The sequence below is a fragment of the Anticarsia gemmatalis genome, chromosome 11 (assembly GCF_050436995.1).
Source record: "Anticarsia gemmatalis isolate Benzon Research Colony breed Stoneville strain chromosome 11, ilAntGemm2 primary, whole genome shotgun sequence".
Classification (NCBI taxonomy): Eukaryota; Metazoa; Arthropoda; class Insecta; order Lepidoptera; family Erebidae; genus Anticarsia; species Anticarsia gemmatalis.
In genome coordinates, this window is record NC_134755.1 from 6947254 (window position 1) to 6974264 (window position 27011).

A 27011-nucleotide genomic window follows, 5' to 3' on the forward strand; every position below is an offset into this window, starting at 1 on the left:
AGTAATTGTAGGTATATGAATTAAGAATAGTCTAACTCAAAGAAATAGCTTATTGTAAATAACAATTTCCATTTTGATTTAAATGTACATGCATTCAGAAATAAAAGCAATGCCCTCTGTCTGGAACTTATTTATTCCTTATCAATCAATGAATACAGACGGTTTTACAAAAAAAACAAACATGGTTTAAATGACCATAATTTATTGAATTCTTAAAATATACTTCATCCCAATTATTACATAAACTAAATCTAAAAATATGAATAAGAAAACACTGAATGCTTAGTCAACTTAATTGTTAGAGTCGAATGTCTATCTTTTCAATTCTCGATCTAAGCCTTGAAAGGCTTTTTCTTGCCTTGGACAAATCATCATAGATATCATTATCAAAATATCTCATGAAATGACTCAAAGCATTACACATCTGCATAAAAACAATATCAGGCCTGTTACACGAGAAGACGTAAGCAGTATATACTTCCTTTTCGCCATTTACAATATTCTGACGATTTCAAAAATTTGTTAAAGTTTATGAATTAAAGCATATTTGACTTTGACTTTGTCTAATATATAACGGGGCAAGCGTATTGCCGTAAAACCATATAAATTCTTAAACCTATACGAGATTACTAACCTAACCCAACAATAAACGGTAGCCAAGAGTTCTGGAGATTCCACTTGCGCTTCTTTAGCCACATGGTTCAATACTTGTGTCCATAGCCGTTTGGTGCCGATGTGTTGCTCATTCTACGAATAGCCGATGCGGGCATGAAACATGTGTTTGGCTGGAATGGCTGCTGCAATGGAGGTGCATAGTATGCAGGTTGGTATTGCTGCCTTGCAGGACCAACACAGGGCCTCGGAGCGATGCAGAAGTTCTGGTAGCCGTTGTTCATTGCGCTGGAGAATGCTGTTGGACGCTGCATTCTGTAACACAAAAAAAATGTTAGTTATAGTCGAACAATTGAACAAAGTCATTAACCTTTCAACTGCCTAAGAACTGATTAATCAATCAATTTATTTTTTATGGTGCCTGGGGTTATTCCTGGACTACCCCGATCTCCGAGGCCCCCGTCCCGGAGGACCCCGATTTATTGTGATCTTAACAAACAATATTCAAAATAAATCGGGGTCCTCCGGGACGGGGGTCACGGGGATCGGGGTACTCAGGGAATAACCCGGTGCCTGTTGGTTGTCAAAGGATTAAAAACGATGTTTAAATATTAATCTTTTTGAATACTTACTTGATTATATGAATTGTTTTTTAAATCACTGCAAATTTTTCACTTGATACCTCAAGTAGACTCGTTGGTGAATAACACACGATTCTGTTATTGTACCATGGCTAATACCGGCTATTTATATGTCCGCTAAATGTGTTATCAGATTAGTCTTACTACGCGCTTATTATCTGATTCAGTAACCTCTTTTTATAAATGACATAGAAACATCGATTATAAGAAATCAAAAAACTTGATAATATGATTTATTTTTATGTTAATTCTTCATACTTGTGGCGGGCTTCCCCTGTTGCTTCAAAAGGCTTTCATTGTTGTCTTCATTGTACAAAAGATTTTAACTTGTGCGTATCTTCCACCAAAACTCGTGAGACGTATTGAATTCAAGTCAATCATGATGAAGATCTCATTGAATATGAGGTAAAGCATAGAAAGTATTAGTAGCAGTTAGTTTTGATAAATCGACGAGGAGACTTGCAAGTCTTAAAGGCTTTCATTACAGTCCGTAATAAATACACAAGTGATAGATAACTTTATTTATTTCTTTATTTAAGGAGGTCCAACAGCTTGTTCTTATTTAATAATATTATTAATTAAGTTACAGACAGTTATTGTTTGTTTATGTAAAAGCATCGTAGTCTGTTAGTATCACGAATCTTCTTTTTACTCCATTCAGTTACTAAAAAGACTATTATTATGTTCTTCCACCAAGTTTTGTTTTTTAGTTCGATAGAGACGTTAAGAACCTTGCTCTCTGCTCCAATCAGAAAACACTTTTTAATCCAAGTTAGAGACCTTCGTAAGAGTTTAATAAGTCTCTCGCAAGGTTAATAAACAATCGATAAAGATTGAAATGACCATTTTTTTTAGTTAGGTAAAACTAATGTACTAGCCAACAATAATTCTAAAATTAGGTATAATGTAACACTTTACCGACGGATTTAAGTTCTATTTTTAGTATCGAAATAGCGATAATGGTATTATTTGCGGATAGTAATCTTTAAATGACTAGTTGCTAAATATAACTTAGGAATTTGTCCCAAGTGATAAAGATAAACAAGTGATAAAAATTTAATTGCATATGATATAAATGTTTTAAAACGAACTTGTTATATAAATATATTGTTGTTATGATGTCTTTTGTCGAATGTTTCATAATTTGAGGAAAATTTTGTCGGTATATTATATCATCAAATAATATCGTGGTGGAAACATGGCTGTTCCGTATCTTTATTGTTAGGTGATTGTCTGATCAAGTACAATGTCATTAACACCTGTCTTTTACATTTTAATCAGTATTTCGTATCCGTATGAACTAATGTTTGATATTTTGTTCTTTGTAATACTTTTTTATACCACTCATATGTGAATCGTAAATGATATTGGATAAAGTAGTTACAGTATGTATGAAGTTGTAATAAAATCTTTTCTCTACACAAAAAAGCTCGATATTTGGGTACCTCACGAGCTCACTGAAAGAAACCTAATGTACCGTGTTTCTACTCATTTGTGATTCTTGAAGCCAAAGAGATTTTATTACAAGTTCAAACATACTAAAATGCGAAAAGACTTTTATTCCCCAACCTAATATATTCTGTGTTCTTCTTCATCCATATAATGGTAATATCGATTGTGTTTAACGCTTTCAAGGCGTAATAGAGATGCGGTGACGGCCAGCCAGGCAGAGGCTTCCATTTTTTTTTATTTCTCACAAAGCATTTATAATAGGCGACATAATATTGAACGCTTACGAAGCCGCAAGAATCAGTTAGAGACAGCAAGTGTAAAAATAAATTCATACGAGACATGAAAAACCCCGTAGCTTGCTATTTTCCTTAACGTTGATTTCTAGATACGTGTGAATGAGTCAATGTTATTCAAAAAGTGTAACAAACAATAACACAAAGAAAGGACATGTGATCGATAAATAAATCAAATATGGCACAGTTTCAATAATATCAAATAGTGCCACCAACAGCGCATTATCTTTACATGTGATGACAAGAAAGTATGATTGCATTTAATACGCAGAATAAAGGAAACAATAAAAATATAATATATAACCCTTAAGAGCCTGTAAATTATGATTTCCTGCAATTCACTGATCAATTGAGTCATACAAGACGCAATAGTTTGGATTACACCTAAGCCTATTGCATATTTATGATTATAACGATATGTGGCAGTTATGAGAACATCAAAATGACTCAAAATTCAAATGTATTTCACGAGGTATAAATGTAGAGTGTGTTTTCATTGTTGACGAAATTTGGTGGAGGTGAGAGCAAAAAGTACCTTTTTTACCGTATTTAAAAATAGTTCCACTTCACTGTTCTAATACTAGCTTTTCAAGTACGGGAAGCCGCGGGCTGTTGTTGTAATTAGAGGGAGGTAAAACGGTTAGGCTTGGGTCCACGTTAAAAGGCGCAGGTTCCATTGTTCTTGAAACCCTATATTCCTTTAAAAACTAAATAAAGAAACCCTGGACATACAAGGTGGCACCAAAATGTTATCCATATATATGAATCCATGCATTTATTTACAAAAATATTAATAATACTTTAGCTTAAAGCAGTGATAGCCGAGTGGTATAAGTTGGTACCTCCCACGCAAGTGGTTGCAGGTTCGGACCCGAGGCAACAAACCAATGACTTTTCCAAGTTATGTGTGTATTAAAAATAATGATCACATGCTTCTACGGTGAAGGAAAACATCGTGATGCAACCTTGTTTGCCTAAAAGTTCTTTAGAACAGTTCTTGAATGTATGCAAAGTCCCCAACACGCACTTGGCCAGCGTGGTGGACTCAAGGCCTAACCTTTAGGCCCTAGTCGAGACCCTAGCCCGGCAGTGGGACATTAATGGGTTAAAATTTATTAATTTAGCTCAAAGCAAACATTGTATTAAGTGATAAAATAAAGTTAAATCGAGTCCTGACTTTGTCCAATGTTGGCATAGCATGGTGTATTTTATATATGTTCTATACCATTGTCCCACGCTAGGTGGGGTCGGCACAACATGTTTTCCTCTTCCACTCATCCCTTTCAGCCGTCAACTCTGTACTCACCCCTTTCTTGTTCATATCCTCTTTCACACAATCCATCCATCTCTTTTTTGGTCTTCCTCTACTTACATGTCCGCTTACATTCATATTCATCACTCGTCTCGTAACATGGCTTTCTTCTCTTCTCATGACATGTCCATACCATGATAGCCTCCTACTCTCTAGTTTTTCTGTGACTGCCGCAACTTTTAAACTTCCTCGAATGTACTCATTCCTTATCCTATCCACTCTTGTCACACCGCACATCCACCTTAGCATTCTCATTTCATTTACATGCATCTTTCTTTCATTCGTCTTTTTCATTGCCCAACACTCAGATCCGTATATGACAACAGGTCTGATGACCGTTTTGTAGATTTTCCCCTTGAGCTTAAGAGGCATTTTGGGGTCACACGTTGTACCAGAGACCTGTCGCCATTTCATCCAGCCAGCATTTATCCTATTATTCACGTCTCGGTCAATTTCGCCGTCGCTCTGAATGAGGGAGCCAAGGTACTTAAAATCGGAGCATACTGGCAGGGAAACGCCATTTAGAGCAATGGGGGAGAAATTTGAGGGACCACCAAAGTCGCAGTAAAGGTGCTCGGTCTTAGTTCGGCTGATCTTTAGTCCAACCTTCTCCAACCTCTCCCGCCATTGCTCGAGTCTGCTCTGTACTCCGGCTGCATCTTCTCCAACAAGTACAATGTCGTCGGCGAACAACATGCACCAAGGTGCCTCTCGTTGGATTTCGGCGGTTAAAGCGTCCAAGACAAGAAGAAACAGAAATGGGCTTAAAGCCGACCCTTGGTGCAAGCCTACAGCCACACTGAACTTGTCAGTTAACCCAGCTTCGGACCGGACGTGAGTACTAGCACTTTCATACATCGAACATACAATCCTTACATACTTCTCAGGCAGATTCTTCTTTCTCAAAGCCCACCACAAAACTTTACGAGGCACTCGGTCATAGGCTTTTTCAAGGTCGATGAAGACCATGTGCAGGTTTTTATGCGCATGTTTAAATTTTTCGCACAACTGGCGTAATGCGAATATTGCGTCTGTTGTGCCCCGTCCTGGCATAAAACCAAATTGGTTTTGGGTTACCTCGCACTCTTCTCTTATTCTTCTTTCTATCACTTTCTCCCAAATTTTCATACTATGTGACATGAGCTTTATTCCTCGGTAGTTGTTACATTCTTGTGCATCCCCTTTGTTTTTGTAAATAGGCACCAGTGTACTGTTGCACCACTCATCTGGTATAATCTCTTCCTGTAACAACTTGTTGAAGAATAAAGTCAGCCACTTGCATCCATCCTCTTTCAGAAACTTCCATACTTCAGATGGTATGCCATCTGGACCAACTGCTCTGCCGTTTTTCATGCTCATTACAGCCTTTCTTACTTCATCTATACTTACTTTCCTTATCATTCCTAAGTTCCTCGGTACTTCTTCTATTTCCTTGCTCCAATCATTCTCTTCATTCATTAACTTTTCAAAATACAACTTCCAGCGTCCTTTTATATCCTCATCGGCAGTTAAAACTTTTCCACTCTCATCTTCTCATCTATTTGGTGTATTTTATGATTGTGAAATAACTATTTTTAAACGTGTTGTAGACAGTAAAAACCTGATTCAGACAACAACAATAATACTGATAATATATTTAATGATAATTTGAAAGATTACCAGGAAATGTTGATTATTTTCTTTGTATTATTTATATTTTTCCTACATTAAAGTCGAGACATGAATTGTATTTTAAGTAGTTATAAATAAAAGTGGTTTATTATATAATACTCTGTATGTATATAAAATGTAGTTTCCTGTATAAGTTACTTTTTACAAGGTAGGTATAATAAAACAAAGCGATTTCCAATAGGAACACTCTAAAAACCTTCTGCCTTTTGATAAATGTTATTGCTACAATTTGTTTCAATTCTTAATATCTCAGATTAACCTACATTATTATTTATTAATACGATATAAGCCAAGGTTTAGAATATACGATAAGATTTACAGATAGAGATGAATGGAAATGTCCAAATGGAAATTGTAAATTTTAAGGATAAGGATTTTCACACCTATTTTCTTTTAACCGATAATGTATGAATGTATGGAACATTTGTTACATTTTTAGTTACAAAAGGACCTTTAATAGATCAGAATAGAAGATGCGTCGCCAATATCTCTTCCACCATCCTTGATATTTATCAGATAAATTTGATTTTTTTTAGAGATGTTGCGCGGTCATTTGGACGCGCAATCGTTTCAGTTTGCATCAGCCTCGATTAGGTTAAGGGTCTGGTTCTACTTTACGTCCGTTGTTTGTATGTTTGTCAAAGCCAAAGCAACACAAGAGCAATTCTAAGTGCGGGAGTCGTCTTTTTAAAAGAAAAAAACAAAAAAAAAAAAAAAATTAATATCGTTTTTCTTTAATTAGTTAAGGCATTAATTATGCTTCCATAATCTCACACTTTCGTCATTGACTTCCACAACTGTTTCAAAATCCGATGATTCAAGAATGGTGTAATTTTTATTTTAATACAATCTTATCTGCGCTTGTATCTGAAACTTTAGGCTTATGTTGTTGATAGTTATTGGCTTCTGAGAAGATTCGGATGTATTACCCATTTTAATCATAATCCGGTCGATACGCTATTTTTATGTATTTGAAATCACATTTTCTTGGATAAATAGAGGTATCGTTAAAATATACGAGTACAGTTATCAACTAAGATACAGAATACTAAATTACGCATAATACGCATCCTGGCAGGAAACTGCCAAAAGAATATTATAATAATGAAACCATAGCTCGATTCTCTACTACTATCGACTACCGACAACCGGCTTGTCATCGAGAAATTTTGTATGAAAATCTGATCAGCGCCTCTGACGGGCGTCATAGGAACTATTTTGACAATAAGTAAATAAAGAATCGCGCTACTTGTATTAGGATTTTCGGTTATATTTTTGAAGTTTCTACGTAAACATTATTACGCTTAGCGTAGAATTTTCTTTCCTTTTGAATTTGATATTGCTAGACGAGCTCTGAATGGTTGATTTTCAAAGAATATTTTACTCAACCGTCATAGCACCTAGCATGCAAACATGCCTATTTTCCTGAAATTGTTATTAATCCGCTATCTTTGTTTTTCACCCCTAAGACGATAAGCAGGTAATGCATGACCGACTATGACTAATTAATAGATTGAAATACGTGCTCATTAATGATAAGATAAGGAAGAACAAAACGGAACTTATTTGATTAATTACTTATTATCGGATAAAGCGGTCTGTGAATCTCGGACAAAACATATACGGAATGCAACAACATAGCTTTGATTTATGTTATCTAAATAGGCCAATAACCAGTCGACTGAGGTAAACTGTACTCTTAAAGTTAAAAAACAATCCAAATATTATTTACTTTCAAACCTTTTTTATTTCTTGGGGACTGCCTCCGTGGCGCAGTGGTTTAGGTCGCCACGCCGATACCACTGCAACGGGAGGTCGTGGGTTCGATTCCCACACGGAGCAATTATTTCGTGCTTTGTGTCCGTTGTTTGTATGTTTGTAAAAGTCCCCGCGACACAAGAGCAATTCTTAGTGCGGGAGTTGTCTTAAAAAAAAAAAAAAAAAAAAAAAAAAAAAAAAAAAAAAAAAAAAAACCATGAAATTGCATCCCCTACGCCCGGGGGGGAGCGCAGGGGTAAGTGGGGTTCTCCAGAAGGGCTAGGCCTACCAGCCCAGTTGCGGGCTAAGAGACTCCTCTCGGAAGAAGTTACATGGTTGATTAGTTTAGCTTTGCTGACCATATGGGGGCTGGAGGCTTTGCTAAAAACTGTTATATAGCTCAGGCGTGCACTTTCCTCATCTAGTTATTTACTAGACAAGCATCATATTCTGATATCTTTAAGAAGTTATTGACGTGTTATTTTGCGTTGGAACCACGACTACTTGTGAATTTAATGGTATGTCACTCGGCAAGATCGCTGATGCCTTGCTCAAATTCCAATTTACGTCAGCGCAGTCATTTCCTGAGAGTACGTATTAAGGTGCCTGATGATAAATAGTATTATCTAGTACCTACCTTTTACGTGGTTAGGCATAGTTTGCGGTATTGGTATATTTGTCATGCATATTGGTAGGCACTCAAAATCAAGTTCAACGTAAGTATAGGCAGTAATTATCAAATGCGCAAAAATCTTGACAGTAAACTTGAACGTATACGACATATACTACATACATATAACGTCACCGTACTTGTAAATAAATAGGTGTGTTACAATGTTATACTCAATATTTTGTAGATTTGTTACAGCTACGATAGAGGTACTGATCAGAATACGAGGAAAAATAAATATTTTAATGCTAAACAAACAGTTTATTTAATGAATCTTTGAAAGTCTAAGCTATAAAAATGGGAGTTCTACTTGCTACGTGAGCTTATACGGCTAGGCTTTAGTGGTGATCTAAAAAAATGTTTGAAATGTATATTTGGTAGGTAGTAGATTTTTCAATGTTTTTCCATACTACTGATAAAAAAAACGTGCCGACAGTCGGCAGTTGGCTTTTATCTGCAGATCTAAGATAAATATTAATATAATCAATGTTCAATGTGATAAGGGGCGCATAAAATAAATTGCCTTCAAGATCGTATCAATTTGAGCAGTATGATGTATGTATTTTTATTTTGTTATTACATAACGTATATATCTACCGCAATGCAGACAATATTTTACAATGGTATCAGAAAGATACGAGAAGGATATAGTTAATTTAATAACACGAAAAAGGCTTTACGACCCATGGCAGATTGCCATTTGTCCACAAAAACACAAACAATTTGAAATAAAAGATCCCGTTAGTGATTTCTCACGGTTTAATAAAAAAGAAGATTATACGTAACTTAAAACTAGAGTAACATAACAATAATAGGCAAGAGATTCAGTCAGAAGGTTATTGGAAGGAAGGGTCAAAACGTTGTGGTGGCGTGGTGTTACTGATCTTGCGTATTGTTGCTGCGGGCATGAAGCAGCCAGCGTTGGGTTGGAAGTTCTGTTGAGGTCTCGGGGCGGCTCCGTAAGGGGGCTGACCGTAACCAGGAGCGTACTGAGGGCCCCCAGGGTTGTTGTACATCGGGCCACCGGGCGCTCCGGGCTGCATCGGCATGCCGTTGTTTCCTCCCTGGAATCCTTGGTTACCGTATGGTGGGCGCTGCATTCTGAAATCGACACACTTTGTTATTGTAATTTGAACATCTCCAATAGATCCAAGAATTGGTTTTACGATGGCACTATGATTTGATTCGTCCTGTTTAAAATATTTGTTGATAAACTTGAACTTCGTTTTCTTTACGTGCTCAAGAATAAAAATAATGATTATTTTACTTACATGATATAATAATTTTCACAGAAATTTAAAGTAAACAAACTTGATGTAGAATCAACGATTTCAGAAATCTGATCTGATATTCGGTAGCGGCAGTCATTTATACTTTTTTTTATCGGATTATTTGAGTTAAGCTATCGGGGAAAATCACGACAATCACTCCTTTGTCACATTGTGTATCGGATGTCGGCCCGGTCGCAATTTTCAAAATGGTCATTGGTTTCAAATTGAGATAAAGTCACTTATTTATTTGTTGTTTTTTCCTGGAATACCACATGATACAGCTGTAGGCAACGATTTCTAGAGTGATCGTCTGTATGTAATCAATCATCTACAACAATTTTAGGTCTGCGCTCACAGAGGTCATTGTGCGTAGAAAATATGTGGAAAGCTATCGGATAATTTAACGACATATTTTTCACAGAAAATCTTTGTACTGTTGTTAAGCTGGTCACGAGTTTTTCAATATGCCAGTTTGTAATGATCGTATTTCAATCACGCTGATAAAAAGCTTCATTTTAAGCATTAGAACGCAAAGTTTGTCTTTGCCATGTATGCATGTATTAAGGAAGATAAGAGTTGCATTTTTTTGAGTTTATACCGCCCATTGTTCCTTAATTATTTCCTGTTTTTCTAAGATTTTAAAGGAAATGGAAAAAAGGTTTTCTTGTATTGAAATTATAGAGCCAAATTGTAGGCTGCTTGAACGACTTCGACTTAAGGTGCTGATTGTTTGTTGCTTGTCGTATGGTTAGTGGTCAACCTAGTGACAAAGTTATTCAAGCCGCCCGAGAGGCCTTTGACGTGGCTTAACGACTGTTATCTTTGTAGACAACAACCGGGACCGACTTTTTACGTGCCGGAGATGGAGATGCCCAGTTCAAATACTACTATGCGGTCACCCATCTATGGAATGACCGCGCCAATGGTTGCTTAACCCACAGATCGTTTACCGACCGGTAAGCGCAACTGGCTATGGGCGCCTCTCAAGCTCTGTTTTAAAAACCCATTTGACTCTTAAATAAGCTGTTCGTGCGCTAAAGCTTGTATTAAAAAGCCTAGTCATCGTGAATCGTTATTTCGGCTGCAATGTCATTCATGCAATAGGTACCTACTATTGTGGTGCTGTCGATTAAATAATTCAATACTTTCCAACCAAAATATTGTTATATTGTTTGGTTTATATTATGCAATGTAATGAAAAACTTGATTAAATTAAGATAATCAATTCAAAACATATTGTATTTAGATGTTTTGTATATGATAAGGATAATTTACGTGCTGTATGAGCAATATAAGTGAATAAATTATAAGTGAATTACAGAGTGGTTAAAAATTCTGTTGCTAACGAACGTAAATGAACAAGCTAGCATCAAACCAAAAAAAAAACGTGTTTCTACGATAAGTATCTCAGCATCAAGCCGTTTAGATTTTTCAGTCTAGCCTTTCTTTCTTCCAAGCATGTTGGAATCGGCTCTTACTGGATACAGTTGAATTAAAATCTTTACATGGAGCGACTGCCTCCGGACCTCCACAACCCAGTCACATGTAAAACTGGTTGTTAGACTTTCAACCTTATTTATTTAGCTATTTTTAAGTATGTCATAGAATTCAGTATTGTTTCTTGGTGTGAAAAAAATATTTGGGATACATATTTTTTCTTTGGTTTTTTAACACACTACCAGCGTATTTTAGTGTGTTTTTTTTCACATTATGTAAATAAATATCTTCCAATCACTCTGTATGATATAATACAAAGAAGAAATGGACTTTATGAGACGACAGATCTTGTTTAGCGATATTTAGCACGTTTTTTGATTAGATGTTAGATTGATCATAGTGTTATCACTGATAACTGGACCACGTGGACTTCACTAGCCAGCAATCTTGTTTTTTAATTTATGACTAAGGAGGAGCCGATCGAGCAAACACAAGAAATCACTGCTTGCGCTGGTACTCGACATAATACTGGCCCTATAATAATAAATATATGGCCGGCTCAAGTTCACTTACACAAATCGAGAAAGTGGTGCTCCATACACACAGATAACTTACAAAGGCAATTCTTCAAGATCTTGAAGTAGTTGGTAGATCTGTAAAAATGCATGATGAATCGCATCAAAAAATTATGGTATCAAAATGCCTTTCATCCACCAGATTTATTGTATATAAAGTTTATCTATCGATCCACTTAAGTTTCCATACGAATAGAAACTTTATTTCCTAGACGTTTAAGTATACATATTTGCTCCGAATAAGAGACCTGAAGTGAAACTGAAATAGATAGTAGGATTAGGTATGTATTGCTCGAAGATCGTCACAGATGTCATGAATATTTCGTTAATGGTAAAAATACTACAATAATACAGATTTTTGCAAGTACTCAAAGGGCAGACAAAGGTGATAAAGTCATAAAATAAATAATTGTGCAATACCGTGTGTTTATAAAATGCGAATGTTATCATTTCATGACGTATGATGACGCGCGTGATGTCATAGGTACTATTCATTTAGATAATACTAGCTTATACCTTGATAATTAGTGCTCGATCTCCGGTCTTTAACTATCTTTATGTTAAACTAGCTGACCCGCGCAACTTCGCTTGCGTCACATAAGAGAGAATGGGTCAAGATTTTCCCCGTTTTTGTTACATTTTTTATTGCTACTCTTCCCCTATTGGTCGTAGCGGGATGATATACAGCCTGTAGCCTTCCTTGATAAATGGACTATCTAACACTGAAATAATTTTTCAAATAGGACCAGAAGTTCCTGAGATTAGCAAGTTCAAACAAACAAACAAACAAACAAACTCTTCAGCTTTATAATATTAGCATTGATTCATGAAAATCTGTTAAGCATCTTAGCCACGAACAGTCCTGCCAGATACGCTTTCGCATTTACAACACTAATAGGTAGTATGGATCTTCGCAACTATCGTGATGTACGCAATTCACTTTTATATTACTTGATTTTTCAAAGCAATTTTTAATGTTACTTTTGAAAAGTAATTTGCTGTTATTTTCTCTTTACTGTTTTTCAAAAGTCTGCTTTGCAAGACTGTTTGATTATCTGATGGAAAATAAATACAACAACTGTATACAAAAAATCTTTTATTAAAATAAGCTTCCTATTATGAAAGAAATACATTTTATTCCTACTAAGTTTCCACACTATTATGGGTTGCTGACTTTGGATTGTAAATTCGGTTCTTTTTCAGTAGTCTTTTCTGTACTCTTCTCCGTGTCGACATGTGCGGTGCCATTTAAACTGCTCTTTTGAGACAGTTTTTTCGCGAATACATAAGAAGAAAATTGTACAAAAGCTAAAACAATGCCGGGAAGAAGCCAGGCATCTGGCAAGTTCGCCACAGTCTTGGTGTAAAGTAAAGAGTATAAAGGAGAGGACATAGTTTGTATCGCCGACTCGAAGGCGCCCATCACGCTGTAAATTTTACCTGAAAAATAAGATATGAAAGTAAGTATCTAAATTTATCGTTCTATTCTTAGCTATCGGCAACAAGTCAAAGAGTTTTGACGTCTAAACTGATAGCTGTATATCCCTTCAACTGGCAGCGGCCATTTTTTAATATTTGCGTAAACTGGCAAGGGTCATTTAAAAATTAACGGCTGTTTTGAGTAGTTGCCGAAAATCGAAAAATACGTATGTATTTTGTATATTAAATGATATAAAACTATACATTTTTGTAATCTTCTTTAAATTTCCTAACTGATCAATTGGTTTTCTTCGAATTTATAGCAACTAATAAATAATTAAAGATAGTCAAATGTAACTAACTTATATATTTACCCAAATTTTGTTGAAATAGCCTTATGTATAATAAATACAAGGCGTTTCAGTGATACAAATATATTTTATATACAGTTTAATATACCTTTATTACAATTAACACGAATAAAGTATAAGGTTCCATACAAAATTATATTATATTTGTTGAATAAATATCTATCACAAGAGGTGCAAAGTTGAGCGCACGCAGAAATAAAGCGTCGAGATTAGAATTTTTTTTTGAAAATATTAGGCACTTATATGACTTAATAGCTTAAATTACATCGCATGTAACATATCATCAAACAGTAAGTAAATTTTGTTTGATCCCAGAGTGCACAAGATAAAAACTAAAAGCAAAATTGCAAACCTCTTGACAAATAATAAGAAATGACATGGGTTTGGCGAAACTGTTATTACAATAAAACTGATTACATTTAATAAAATCTGTTATGATAATCATAAAATATATTAATTGTTATATATGTTGATACGACAAAAACATATAGTCTAGAAGAAAATTATTAAAAATATTATTTCAAAATTTTAACAAAATCGTGAGTTTCAACAATGGATAATGCTATGATAGTATGGATACGCCACTTCAATATATTATTTTTTTTGTACAAATTATGTATTAGTTATGAGTGGTATGGACGGTATATTAAATGCAAACTAAAAAAAAACAGCAAAATAAACGTTTCATGAAAGACTATATAAAATACGTACATATTTTGAATATAAAAACATTAAAAATATTCGTGCGCCACATCCATATTAACGCAACGTACCGATACTGGCAAGCGACCGGCTCCCGGTAAGGTGGGCACGCGATTGTTTTGAAAACATATTACACACAAATCAAAGCGTATTTAGGCTTGTTTTAAATTAAAATAGCGAGATTATAGAGTAACGTTGCTGTTTTATCACATATCACTAGAGTTTACAATTGAATTTTATTATTAAAATTGGTATGATTCGTCAATACAAAATGTCGAACATTAGTATTGGCAAAATAAATACGCTGAATTTTGATGAAATGTAGTCACTAATGTTCTATGAGTAGTTAAATATACGGTATATACTATAAACTACTTGCCCTTCCATGTTTCTCCTGCACATATGCGTAAACTACGATTATTTTTTATTTAAAACACTCACAGCACAAACACTTAACACTCGGCGCGATAGCGAATTTTAAACAATTTATATTGGCCTTCAAGTGCGCTCGTTCGTTGAATGAATAGTTTGTGTGCTGTCTTGCTCTAATTCTTTCGGACTTAGAACTAGCGGATAAGAGATAAACGTATGTTGTACTATTTAAATCAATGTTTAAATATGTAGTATCTTGCTCACCGGCTCCCGGTCAGTTGCCAGTATAGAGTATTTTTTCTATTACCGGGAGCCGGTTAGTTGCCAGTTGAAGGGATATTTATAGAATAAATAACAATAACAGTGCCTCGATTCTCTACTACTATCGACTACCGACAACCGAACTGTCATCGAGAAATTTTGTATGAAAATCTGATCAGCGCCTCTGACGGGTGTCGTAGAAAACATTTTGGCAGTACATTCTAAATGTCAAAATTTCGATAGCTAGCCGGTTGTCGGTAGTCGATAGTGGTAGAGAATCGAGGTACAGAATCCATATTTAAAGACTTGTTACGTAGTACAGATTATTGTTTACCGAAATAGAGATTCTGACTAATTTCTGTTTGTTAATCCGTCTCGTAGATTGGAAAAAATATCATACAAGTAGTTTTTAATTCTGTACAAAATCAGATATATAATTACAGTGATACATTAAGTTGAAAAGTTACATGACGTTGTAGTAGAAAATGTAAGACAACGTGACGTCATTAGCCCCCACTCCGAAATTTTACACTACTTTATAACGAAAAATGATGAAAAAATACGTGTCTAATATATTTTAATTATATCTGACAGACGGACTATTTCAAAATCTGTTTTTTTACCTAGATACCTGTTTGTATCGTCAAGGTCGCTGAATATAAAGTTTTATGAATAAAAATATGAGCTGCAATATTGTCGTTGTCATAATAAACAGGAACTGACCGCTAAAAGTCAAAGATTAAAATCATGTGACTACAATAGGTAGATAATATCAATTACCTTGTTCGTTGGGCTGTATCTGCTTGTTCAGTATAGGTCTTTGCACCACTTGCGAGCCTTGTGATATTATCCCTACCAAGGGCACTGGAACAAAATGTGGTTATTTTTAGAGACATGACAACATTCAACAATGCTGCTGTTGTGAATCAGATGGTTTTATCAGTGTAATATAGTTTGCCATTTTATGCATTTTGTGTTATATTATTTTTCTATAAAAAATATAAAGATAGATGGCCCGTGTAAAAATGACTTAGCATTTGTGTTCAGCCAGTTATTAGGTCGGGGATAAAGTCTTTTCCCATTATAGTATGTATGAACTTGTCATAAAATCTCTTTGGCTTCAAGAATCACCAATGAGTACATGGTTCATTAGGTTTCTTTCAGTGAGCTCGTGAGGTAACCACATATCGAGCTTTTTTGTGTAGAGAAAAGATTTTATTACAAGTTCATACATACTATAATGCGAAAAGACTTTTTCCTCGACCTAATAGTATTATGTGTACAAGTCGCGTAAGTTAAAAATCGTTAGCAGCTGTATATTACTTACATATAAATACACATAAGGTAGTCGAAGCAGCGATGAGGCCTGAGGTAGCGAGGACATAGGACACGCAGCTTAACATCCCCACCGTCTCATCAGCGAGACGTAACCGTCGCTTTAGAACTGACAGTATTAATAATGTACCTGGAATATAAAAATGTAGGTACTCAAATTATCAGCAACAAACACTTTTTTTTAATACTAGTCTTTGCTGCTACATCGATGTTATTGTTAATACTTGGCTCTTGCAGTAAATTACTAACGTCCCTTAAAAGGCAAGAACTTTACATTCAGGCCTGAATCTTATTCCTGAATAAGCTCTTCGAAACTTCAAAGTTAAAGTCATAGCTTTGTCAACGAATGTAGTAGTACTCTTAGTGCTATACCAATAAATAAATTATTTTAAGGCTTTTATATATTGCTTAAGTCAAACATCTGGTTCGTAAATCTGGCTGATCCAAGTGCGGGATATATATACATCTAATATATAAAATTCTCGCGTCACAGTTTTCGTTACCGTACTCCTCCGAAACGGCTTGACCGATTCTCATGAAACTTTGTGAGCATATTTAGTAAGGTCTGAGAATCGGCCAACATCTATTTTTCATGCCCCTAAGTGACACTTTTTTTTTTATGGCAAAACCACGTTTGCCGGGTCAGCTGGTATATATTTTATATCTTCTGTGTTAACTTATGAAGTAGTAATATAATTGTAGAACTTACCAATAAAACTAATAACGTTTTTATAAGCCAGGAAGGACCCAAACATGACGTCATCCCAGTGGAACTTGTACCGGTAGTACATGTATGCAAGCAGGACTTCCGCTGTAACAAAATAGTCAGACATTAATGTAATCTAATCATTCATCAATTTTCTCTTTTTTTATAATATATTACTGTAGTGTTTTCTAATGGCTGAAGAGCTGCATATTATCATTGGAGGAGTTTTGAAATGGTTTAATCTATTAATATGCGAGTAATAGTGGCCCAATCCGAGTGGCGTCATATATTTTACGTGCGTATATAGTATTTTGTTTTTGTGAATATTCTTTTTATAGATTTTATAAGAAAGTATTATTTTTTATACAATATACAAGCCCACTCTTGACGTTTACTATGCTAATTGGGTGTTGTGTTACTAAACATCATGATATCTTTGGTCAAAACTGACCAAATGGACGGGAGCCCACATGTGCACTAAAGACAGTTTCACGGATCTCTATCACCACACTACATTGGGTATCATCATTCATCAGTATTTTTTTCAAAATAAAAACAGCGTTCAAAGCACTAACCAAGGTCATAACACAAAGTGTAAATAAAATACACCCCTACTGATATTTATCAATTTAATGTAATGGCTGGAAAATAGGTGACCCGCTTTCCAAATGACGGGGCGCGGTGACGAAATTAGGACATATCTGATAGAAGTTTAAAACAAGTAGTCATTTGGAAGACATCGTGAAAAGTATTCGAGGGAATTGAATTTAATATCTTTATAAATTAATAATGACAATCGATGCTATATTACAAGTCTAGATAGATAATTTGACTAAACTTGTGCTAGTATAATCGAGTTTCAGTTGTTTAAGTGAAGATGGCGAAGGTAAATACGTGGAAAATCGGTTACGGTAACAGATACTTATCCTTATATGTATTATAATTGTATAACTTTTTAAAATTTGCAGGTGGCAGTAAAATACGAAAAAGCATTAGCTTCGTACTTTTTCAAATCTCCATCTCGTCTAGTTGTATTTAATCTTGTACAATGTTTATCTAAATATATTAATGACCAATGCTATTCAGTAACCAAATATGGTTCCTACGCCGATTTATATTACTTGCTGGATAATCCAATCCTCCAACATTTGATGATTATGTTATGGGACCCGGTTGTAATAATATTCATTGTAACATTCTTATCAGATTTAGTGCATACGATATTACCGCCATCTGGTACCGTCTTGGAAGACTATCAACTATATCTCCTAATCATGTCTCGAGTTAAGGGTTAACAGACGCGTCTGTAGACGGTTAGTTGTACAGCGCCATCTATCAAACGCTTGGTACAAATAATTATTTTATAAAAAGTGTTCATAATTTGTTTTTTTGCGTATTTTTCTGTATTGTTTTGTTGCACGAGTTTAATTACCAACAAATAGACAGACTTCTCGAACGATAACATTCCTGAACGACTCCGTTCATGTACAAATTTCCATCATCTCTTTTAATCACTTCGGGGTTGACTTTTTAAAAAGTTTGATCCAGTGTCTTTAACCACCTCCATGAGAATTTATGTTAAAATCAATTTATAATAAATTCAGCGGTTTAGTCGTGAAATCGTCTGAGACAGACAGAAATATTTGCGCTTTTATAATAGTAATATACGTATACTAACCGGACAATAACATCCTGTCACCCAAACCGACCACAAGCATGAGCATTACGATAATTCTTTTGTAATCTTCTCTAGGTCTTATCAGGCAGCTTATGGCGGCAAATGGCAGCTTCCAGTTAAACACAGACACTTTGTTTTCTGTGTTTACATTTACGTCTTTAACGGCAAATATCACATACATCAACGATGATAGCTGGAAAATAAATAGTTTTTGTTATATTCATTTAGGCTATGCACATATTCGGTAGGCAATACTTATCGAACAACAAAACCGACTTGAAGTATTTACTACACTTGTTCGGCATGTGCCAATCTTCATATACACATTTTCAGGTTTCCGCCCGGCTCGTCCAATTAGTGCCGAACCGAATATCAGCAACTAAGCCTTAAGCTTAACACAATTTGCCGGGTGTTATAGTTTTAAACCAAAATGCATTTCGAAAAAAATCTTATCATGTATTTATTTTTAATGTAAATGCATAAGCCATTGATGTTAAAGTATTTCTTTCACAACATTTAAAAATATTGCAGTTATTACGCAATATTTACTTGTCTAATCTCGACCAGAATTTAATTTGTGACGTAAATACCAGTATTTTCATTCATATAAAAAAAAGGATTTTTCACGATTCGTGAACATTAGCTGATTATATACTAGTATTCGAATACGAAATTAGCAAGTCAAGGTGAATTTGTTAATTGTTTTTCAGTCGAATACACGGCAATGAAACTGAGATCTGCATTTGATAACACAGAAGTATATGTGAAACTGCATTTTGTCTTTTTAATTAGCACTTATAACCAGTTGCATTCACCGTTCGGTAAACGATCTGTGGATAAGCAACCTTTGGCGCGGTCATTCCATAGATGGGTGAATCATAGTGGTGATTGAAGTGAGCGTCTCCGTGCTTAGGAGGGCATGTAAAATGTTTGTCCGGTTGAAGATTAAGATAATAGTCGTTAGGCTATGAAGATCTTTTGGACGGCTTGAGCATCAATTAAGATAACAGTCGTTAAGCCGTGTCAAAGGCCTTTCGGGCGGCTTGAACAACTTTGACACCACTAGGCTGACCGCTTACCACACATAAAATAAAAAATAAAAATTAGCGCTTTTATTTTGTAGCTCTAACATAAATTACAGGTGCAATGACAGGACACCGATAGCAATCGTTTCAACACTTGTCATGTTTCTAGTTCATCATGACATTTTTTATTTATGTATTTATTTAAGTAATACTTATTTTGGTGCTATTATCATTAGAATTTTCTTTCAATGTCCTCATTACCTATACGTAACTTATCTGTGTTTTATTATAACCAATTGTGATGCAAATGAGACGTAACAATATTTGACAAATTACGTTTGTAGCCTTTAGACGAGTAGTTTTTGAGACGCGCTTATACTAAACTTCTCCAGTGATATAACATTAGTCTGTATATTGAAATGTTTGTTTTGATTTAAGTTATGAATAAATGCAATAAGCAGTGATAGCTGGGTGGTATAAGTTGACACCTCCCACGCAAATGGTCACAGGTTCGAACCCGAGGCAACACACCAATGACTTTTCGAAGTTATGTGGGTATTAGAAATAATTTTCACAAGCTCCAACGGTGAAGGAAAACATCGCGAGGCAACCTCGCAAGCCTAAAATTTGCTTAATAAATTTATTAAGGGCATGCAAAGTCCCCAACCCGCACTTGGCTAGCGTGGTGGACTCAAGGCCTAACCCTTCCCCCATTACGGGAGGAGACCCTTGCCGAGCAGTGGGACATTAATGGGTTAAATTTATTATGAACTAGCTGACCCGCGCAACTTCGCTTGCGTCCAATAAGAGAAAATGGGTGAAATTTTTCCCCGTTTTTGTAACATTAATTACTGGTACTCTGCTCCTTTTGGTCGTAGCGTGATGATATATAGCCATAAATTTCATGCAAATTGGTTAAGTAGTTAAGGCGTGATTGAGTAGCAGTCAGACAGACAGACAGACAGATAGACAGAGTTACTTTCGCATTTATAATATTAGTATGGATAAATGGAATCATATACCTGTAGAAATAAAACAAGTGGGAACACACCGAAGAATCCAAGGTATCGGTAGAGAAGGGGACCACCTACAGCACCGACTACGTGGGCTATCTGTATGGCGGCCCGGTGAGTCCCCATAGTGCGCGTGACGTCACGACCTGTGGCGTAACACACCTGCAATATACAACATAATGTTTAAATTTACTTAAACCTTTTTGGGCGGTAGATTGGAGCTCTATGTGTAAGTTCGGGTTATAAATAATATCTAATGATGCGTTGAATAGTGATTGCTTTAAAAAAAAACGATTTAACTAACACAATTACATGGTTTTTAAAATACTAAAGTAAAAATCTTTCAAACTTATCCTTGTCATATTCGGCAATGTGACACCAAAATTAAAAAGTTAAGCATGTACTTTCTTTGGTCATCTATTAAACAATACTAAGTAAATAATAAATAACATTATTATATATTATTATTTACTATTTATATAGAGCCTCTTTTAAATCCATGAATGTGGGCATAATTACTTCGGAAATAATTAAATTTATTGATATCTTCAAAAATCATTTAAAACTTATGGATGATCGTCCTATGACATTCGCAATAATATTATCTAACTCGTATTCATATCATGATACAGTCAGTCGTAATTTTATACATACTTATGTATTATGTAATCATCACTATGAAGAGTCAGGCTTGTTTTATTGTTTGTCTGTCACTTATAATGTTAATGTGTATTATGATTCACAAATAAATGCACTAACATGATACAGAAAACGGGATACATGTGTTTGTAAGTGTAAAGTTCAGAGATAGTTGGAATGGTCTTGACTAATACTATTATAAAGTATTTCAAGTTCCAAACCAGTTTTTAGGTTATGTATTTTGTAACTACTTTTTTTTATATAAACACAGACTAACAAGTGCCTAGGTCCGATTGAAAAGAAATCTTTATAAGAAGAAAAAAATATGTGTTAATTAATCTAAATTTCATCAAAATCCGTTTAGTAATTGGTTTGGTTTGGTGTGATTAATTACGAACATTCAAAACTTTAGCAATTATTATAGTTGGTGGGGGAAAAAGTCTTTTCGCATTATAAGTAGTATGTATGAACTTGTGATAAAATCTCTCACAAATGAGTAGTTCATTAGGTTTCTTTCAGTGAGCTCGTGAGGTACCTAAATATCGAGCTTTTTTGTGTAGAGAAAAGATTTGCTTACAAGTTCATAAATACTACAATGCGAAAAGACTTTTTCCCCGACCTAATATTAGTAACTCACATCTCCTATATGACTGAATGCAGCTGCCAGCAGTAAGCCAAAGTTCCCGCCCAGAGACATTGGTATTTGCACCGCATACAGCACTTGTACTGTTGAAGCTCCGGGGAATATGAGCATCAATATGACCCCAGTGGTCATGACACTCATGCCCACTAGAGGTAGTATTAACAAAGGCTTGCGACGTCCACTGCAGTCGCTCCATGGTCCCACGAAGAGTAAAACCACTGTAGCTATAAGACTTCCAATGAAACTTCTGCTAACGTTCACGCCTGATACTACTATTTGACTGGCTGCCTGAAATGATTAAAAATGTATTAATGTTTAACGTTAAAGGTCGGTTTGGTTATACAACGTTTCGAGTTTATTGCAAGCTTTCACAGACAAATTTATCTATACTAATTACTAATAATATTAATATAATAAAGCTGAAGAGTTTGTTTGTTTGTTTGTTTGTTTGTTTGAACGCGCTAATCTCAGGAACTACTGGGCCGATTTGAAAAAATCTTTCAGTGTTAGATAGCCCATTTATCGAGGAAGGCTATAGGCTATATAACATCACGCTACGGTCATTAGGAGCGGAGTAGCAACGAAAAATGTTACAAAAACAGGGAAAATTTTGACCCATTCTCTTAGGTGACGCAAGCGAAGTTGCGCGGGTCAGCTAGTTCTTGAATAAACAGCGACAATATATACAGATTGACTGTATGTATTTGTACCGCTTTTATTAGTAAGACATTTTAAAGAAAATAGATTTTACCAAGGGGTATGATTGTTGAAAAACACATTGAGGTTTGATTCTAACGGGAGCAGTTTACTGGAAGACACAGTCAAACCAAGATTGTAAGTATAGAAACTCTACTGAAATGATTTATTTTACTTATAGGAAGGAAATAATGTCCGTCAAATTTTTCACTGACAAAATTAATTGAATATACAAAGTATATAGCAAACATAGTGCTTATAAGTACGCCAGTACGTTGACAAAATCAGTACCTATGGAGGTAGGCGAAAGTAACTGTTGATAATTATAAAAAATAATTATTTATTTCCAGATAACCAGACGAAGCAAATATTTGAAAACATTGAGACCGTCTGGTAGAATCAATTTAAAAGAGTCAGTGACCTTTTGTCTATGTGCTTATAAATGTAATTATCAGTTATATTGAGGTTAATAAGAGTCTGTCAAACCAATTATTATCATGAAAAGTGTTACTAAAAAGCCTAAGTTAGCGAAACACCTATTTAGGTATTTCCCTGTCTGTAATCGATGACAAACAGATAAGATACTACAGAAAGTTAATCAATTCGGCTCGTTTTTAGGCAAAATGTAATCTACAATGATGATTATTTTGCTCTACGCGGGAAATAAAGGGAAACATTATTTTGTAAGACCCACGACCAAGTAGGTGACCACTTTAGAATAATGGAAACTCTTAAATAGATATTTGAAAGTAAATTATAAAGCAACGAAAATTTCTATAATCTTGGTCATATACATTTTATAGGTACATATTTTCAGTGCATTAATAAACTTATAACAGTTTCTTCCTCACAAAAAAGGTAAGGTTCGATAGTTTGTTACGAATGTAATTTACGGAATCAAAGAAAGTTAGATTGAATATAAAAACGAACTGTACCTCAGCTTGGCGGAACTCCTCCCCGACTCCTTTGGCACAAACTTCTAAACTATTCCCTAAATCGACCGTGCAGGCTGTCCGCAGGTAGAAGTTTTGTAGTGAGGTCTGACACAGATTGATCGCTATCATGGCACCCACCAGCGCCGGTTCGAGCAAGATCCTATACTTTTCCGGTTGGCTGTCTCCACGCGTTGATTTATTCCCGTCATTTTCCTCTTGACCTCTTTAAAAAGAGAAATTGTTCGTGTCAATAGCATTTTAAACAGCTACGTGACTCCGCTGCACTTTCTTAATCCTTACGTAGACCAAGATTAATCTAGTAGAGAGCAAAAAAGTCATGGCCTAGTTTTCTTGCACGTTGTTACTTAATAGTATGAGATAAGTTATCTATTATGACGTCATCGTGGATTGACACTGAACGTAGACCATCTGTGTTGATAATTTTGGTGGATTCATAAATGAAAATCAGATAACTTTTGCTTTATTACTATTTGACCATATATCGTACTTTACACTTTTCGGTCTGCTCTTTTTTTTCCTAATTTTCAGTTCATTTAATTATGAAAATATGTCTACGAAAATCAAAACTAGGTAGTACGATTTAAGGGTTACTATTTCAATTATTAAGTGATATACATATATAAAATAAAATATTTTTCATTTCATAAATAATCCACGTATATTTTTAAAAACAAACCTTAATTTTTCCAACTCATATACATCGACTGTGCCTTCATTCATGATCACTCACTGTAGTGTAATCAATAAATATAAATAAATATAATAATCACAGAATGTATCACAACACAGCTTGGAGCGTAGAGTTCACATCACTTCAGTTTGGTACATAGTCACTGAGACGTGATCCAGTAATGTTTCAACGGCTACTAATGCCTACTGATAAGATAGCACACTGTTTGCAAATTGGAAACAAAGTGCTTAGTCAAACAGTATGATAACTTTTTGAACTGGGTACGGTGCATTATTGTTAATACACAATGCGTTTAACTGGATGCGGCTAGCGACCCGCGCGGGTAACCAGCGTGGTTCGTTTCAGACCTAATTGATTCGATTACAGCAATTGGCCCCGACAACTCGCAGATACCAATAGGGTGACGATAACGCTAAAATCGTGTTGTAACTGATAGCCGTGTGTAGCAGTTTTTATATTAAAACGATACCAATACGACAAGCAAGCAACATGCTTCAAGATATGAAAGTATTATACCTCTATTATTCGTGGATTACCTAAATAGTTTTATCTCTAATTATGTTTCATTTCCTTCGCATCCGGTGCCAACAGTTAAAAATAGATAGAAAATATAACAATTTGGATAGATAAGCACCCTCAATTGTTTGTAATTCTAAATGTTCTAAATAATTTAATTAAATTCTAATAATTTTCTTATAATAGAAGCAATAAATTCAAACAATTTTGTAATTAAATAATTGGCGAATTTTCATTAGCGATAACTGAATATGGGAAATCAGGACGAGGTCGTTTGTTAGAATAAAAATGTTTGTAACACGTGGTTGCCCTTTTCAGGCACAGTGCAAGTATATCTTATACCTGCGCGAACATTTTATGAGTATTTATAATCTATCGTATCATTTTGTCCAGTCATTAAATTTGTGATCTACGTGATAGAAATCACATATACCTGTATTCATTATATCTACAGTACTTTTTGGGCATGATTCGCGTTTATTTATTCATTTCGCATACACGCTTGCATCAGCATGATGCTTGTGTGAATTAGTTTTTTACTGACTATTTAAATTAACCTCATAATGACATACGATCCTGCAACAATTATTGCAAAAAAAAAACAATGCTTTTAAGATTTTGCAATGACCTCAAAAGAAGAATTGCTGCAAAAATCCATTTCATACCTCAATTGTAAAAAATAGTTATGGCAATTAATAATGCACGAGACAGAGCTCTTGTTTCACAGTCAATGAACGACAAAGTCTATTGCTCATCCATTTTGAATAGAGCTACTAAACCTTTGCAATAATTTTCACGGCCAAAGTATGCGAGCCAGCTTTAAAATAAAACAGTTGAGAATCTCGCTCGGTGGTCGGCACGCGTCGGCACAATACGTTACGCGGTCATTACGTGTTCAATTATCACTGATTAAATCCGGAGGTCAATTCCGCTAGGTGCTCTAAAACGTAAGCATCGATAAAATACAAGATCGAAACTATTATCGGTTTATAATCATCATTTAGAGTGGCATCAATCCAAGTGTTCCCGCTTTATAGTGTGTTAATCATTTAATGCCGCTTATTAAAATTGTTATCATGCGGTACTTACGTACATTGTGTCTAAATGTTATCAAAACACGTGATCATATTTGTTTGCACCTGTTTTCCATAAAAACTACTTTCTGATTAGACTTTTCTATTAACGTACAGACTCACATTATAGTAAATACAAATATTTATAGATGATAGCATTATATAAAAATAAAACATGCTGGCCAATAGATTGTTTTCAATTTAGTTAAGTAAATAGTTGCGAAGAAAACCTAATTAAATAGTTGTAAATACAAACGATAAAACACTTCAAAACTTTATATGAAAAAAATAATTAAAAAGTTTATTACTTAGTTATGACAGTGAATGGAAGATATTCGGGACTCATTATTTAAAAAAAACTTTCTTGAGGGCAGTTTCCTGAACCTGCACTTGACCACCGCAATTGACCCAAGGCCCTACTATTTAATTCAGAAGGAGATCCCTGCCCAGCAGTGGGACAGTAATAGGTTAAAATAAAATATACTTACTCTCGAATTATTTTGCCTTTAGTATCTTTCCTACGTTCTTTTCTGAAGCACACAGGGACTAAGAACTTCATTGTGGTAAACGGTTTAATTGAATTTCCTGTACCTAACGACGATTAAAGGGCATTTATACTAAAATAATTATCAAACTAAACAAACTTAGGCTTGGGCTTGCTGCAGATCCCGGACCACGGGATCTAGAAATTTCATACTAGTTATGTAGTATTATTATTGACACTATATTCCGATAGCTAGGCCGATCGTCAGGGTAATAAATGTAATAATATAGTTTATAATATGTAAGACAAATTCTTGGTTAATTATATTCAGTTCTCTTTGCTTCATGGCCCATTACTTACAAACTTACAACTTGTGATTGGTTTTTGACATCCTTTTTATTTGTTATAAAATGTATTTTTATGAGTATTCTTAGTCAAATTAATAAAATTGGTTCATAATATATAGTAACAACCTATAAATTTATAGTTGTATTCCATTCAAAAGACACTTGATATAAATTTTAAAATTATGTTCAAGCGGTGCTAGTCGCCGTCAAAACTTAGTATTCCATATTTCAGTGCGGCTTTGGTTGACCTATTTTGCGCAGTTTAGCCGATCTTGGCAACAAGATAAAGAGTTATTAATACTTATTCATGTAATATCAAGCAAAATTGGAGTTCCATTAATTTCCCGGGATTCATCCAGACATCTGCATTACTGGACTAATCAATGACATGT

The 27011-nt window shown here is 34.9% G+C and overlaps 2 protein-coding genes across 2 annotated transcripts in view; one reads left to right on the top strand and one right to left on the bottom strand.

Moving 5' to 3' along the window:
• Positions 1–12771: 12771 nt before the first annotated feature.
• LOC142976684 (proton-coupled folate transporter-like) lies at positions 12772–24626 on the bottom strand. Its single transcript, XM_076120185.1, has 9 exons — positions 24185–24626; positions 23488–23710; positions 21851–22144; positions 20584–20736; positions 18537–18729; positions 16862–16963; positions 16145–16282; positions 15598–15681; positions 12772–13132 (listed from the first exon to the last, which is right to left on the bottom strand). Exons 1-9 carry the CDS (start codon positions 24226–24228, stop codon positions 12852–12854), a joined length of 1512 nt encoding a protein of 503 aa, XP_075976300.1. The 5' UTR covers positions 24229–24626; the 3' UTR covers positions 12772–12851.
• A 929-nt stretch (positions 24627–25555) lies between these two features.
• LOC142976425 (uncharacterized) overlaps positions 25556–27011 on the top strand; it is a 67281-nt gene continuing 65825 nt past the window's right edge. Inside the window, exon 1 of the mRNA XM_076119779.1 lies at positions 25556–25662. The gene's annotated coding sequence lies outside the window, so the exon portion shown is untranslated. The remainder of the gene's footprint in view (positions 25663–27011) is intronic.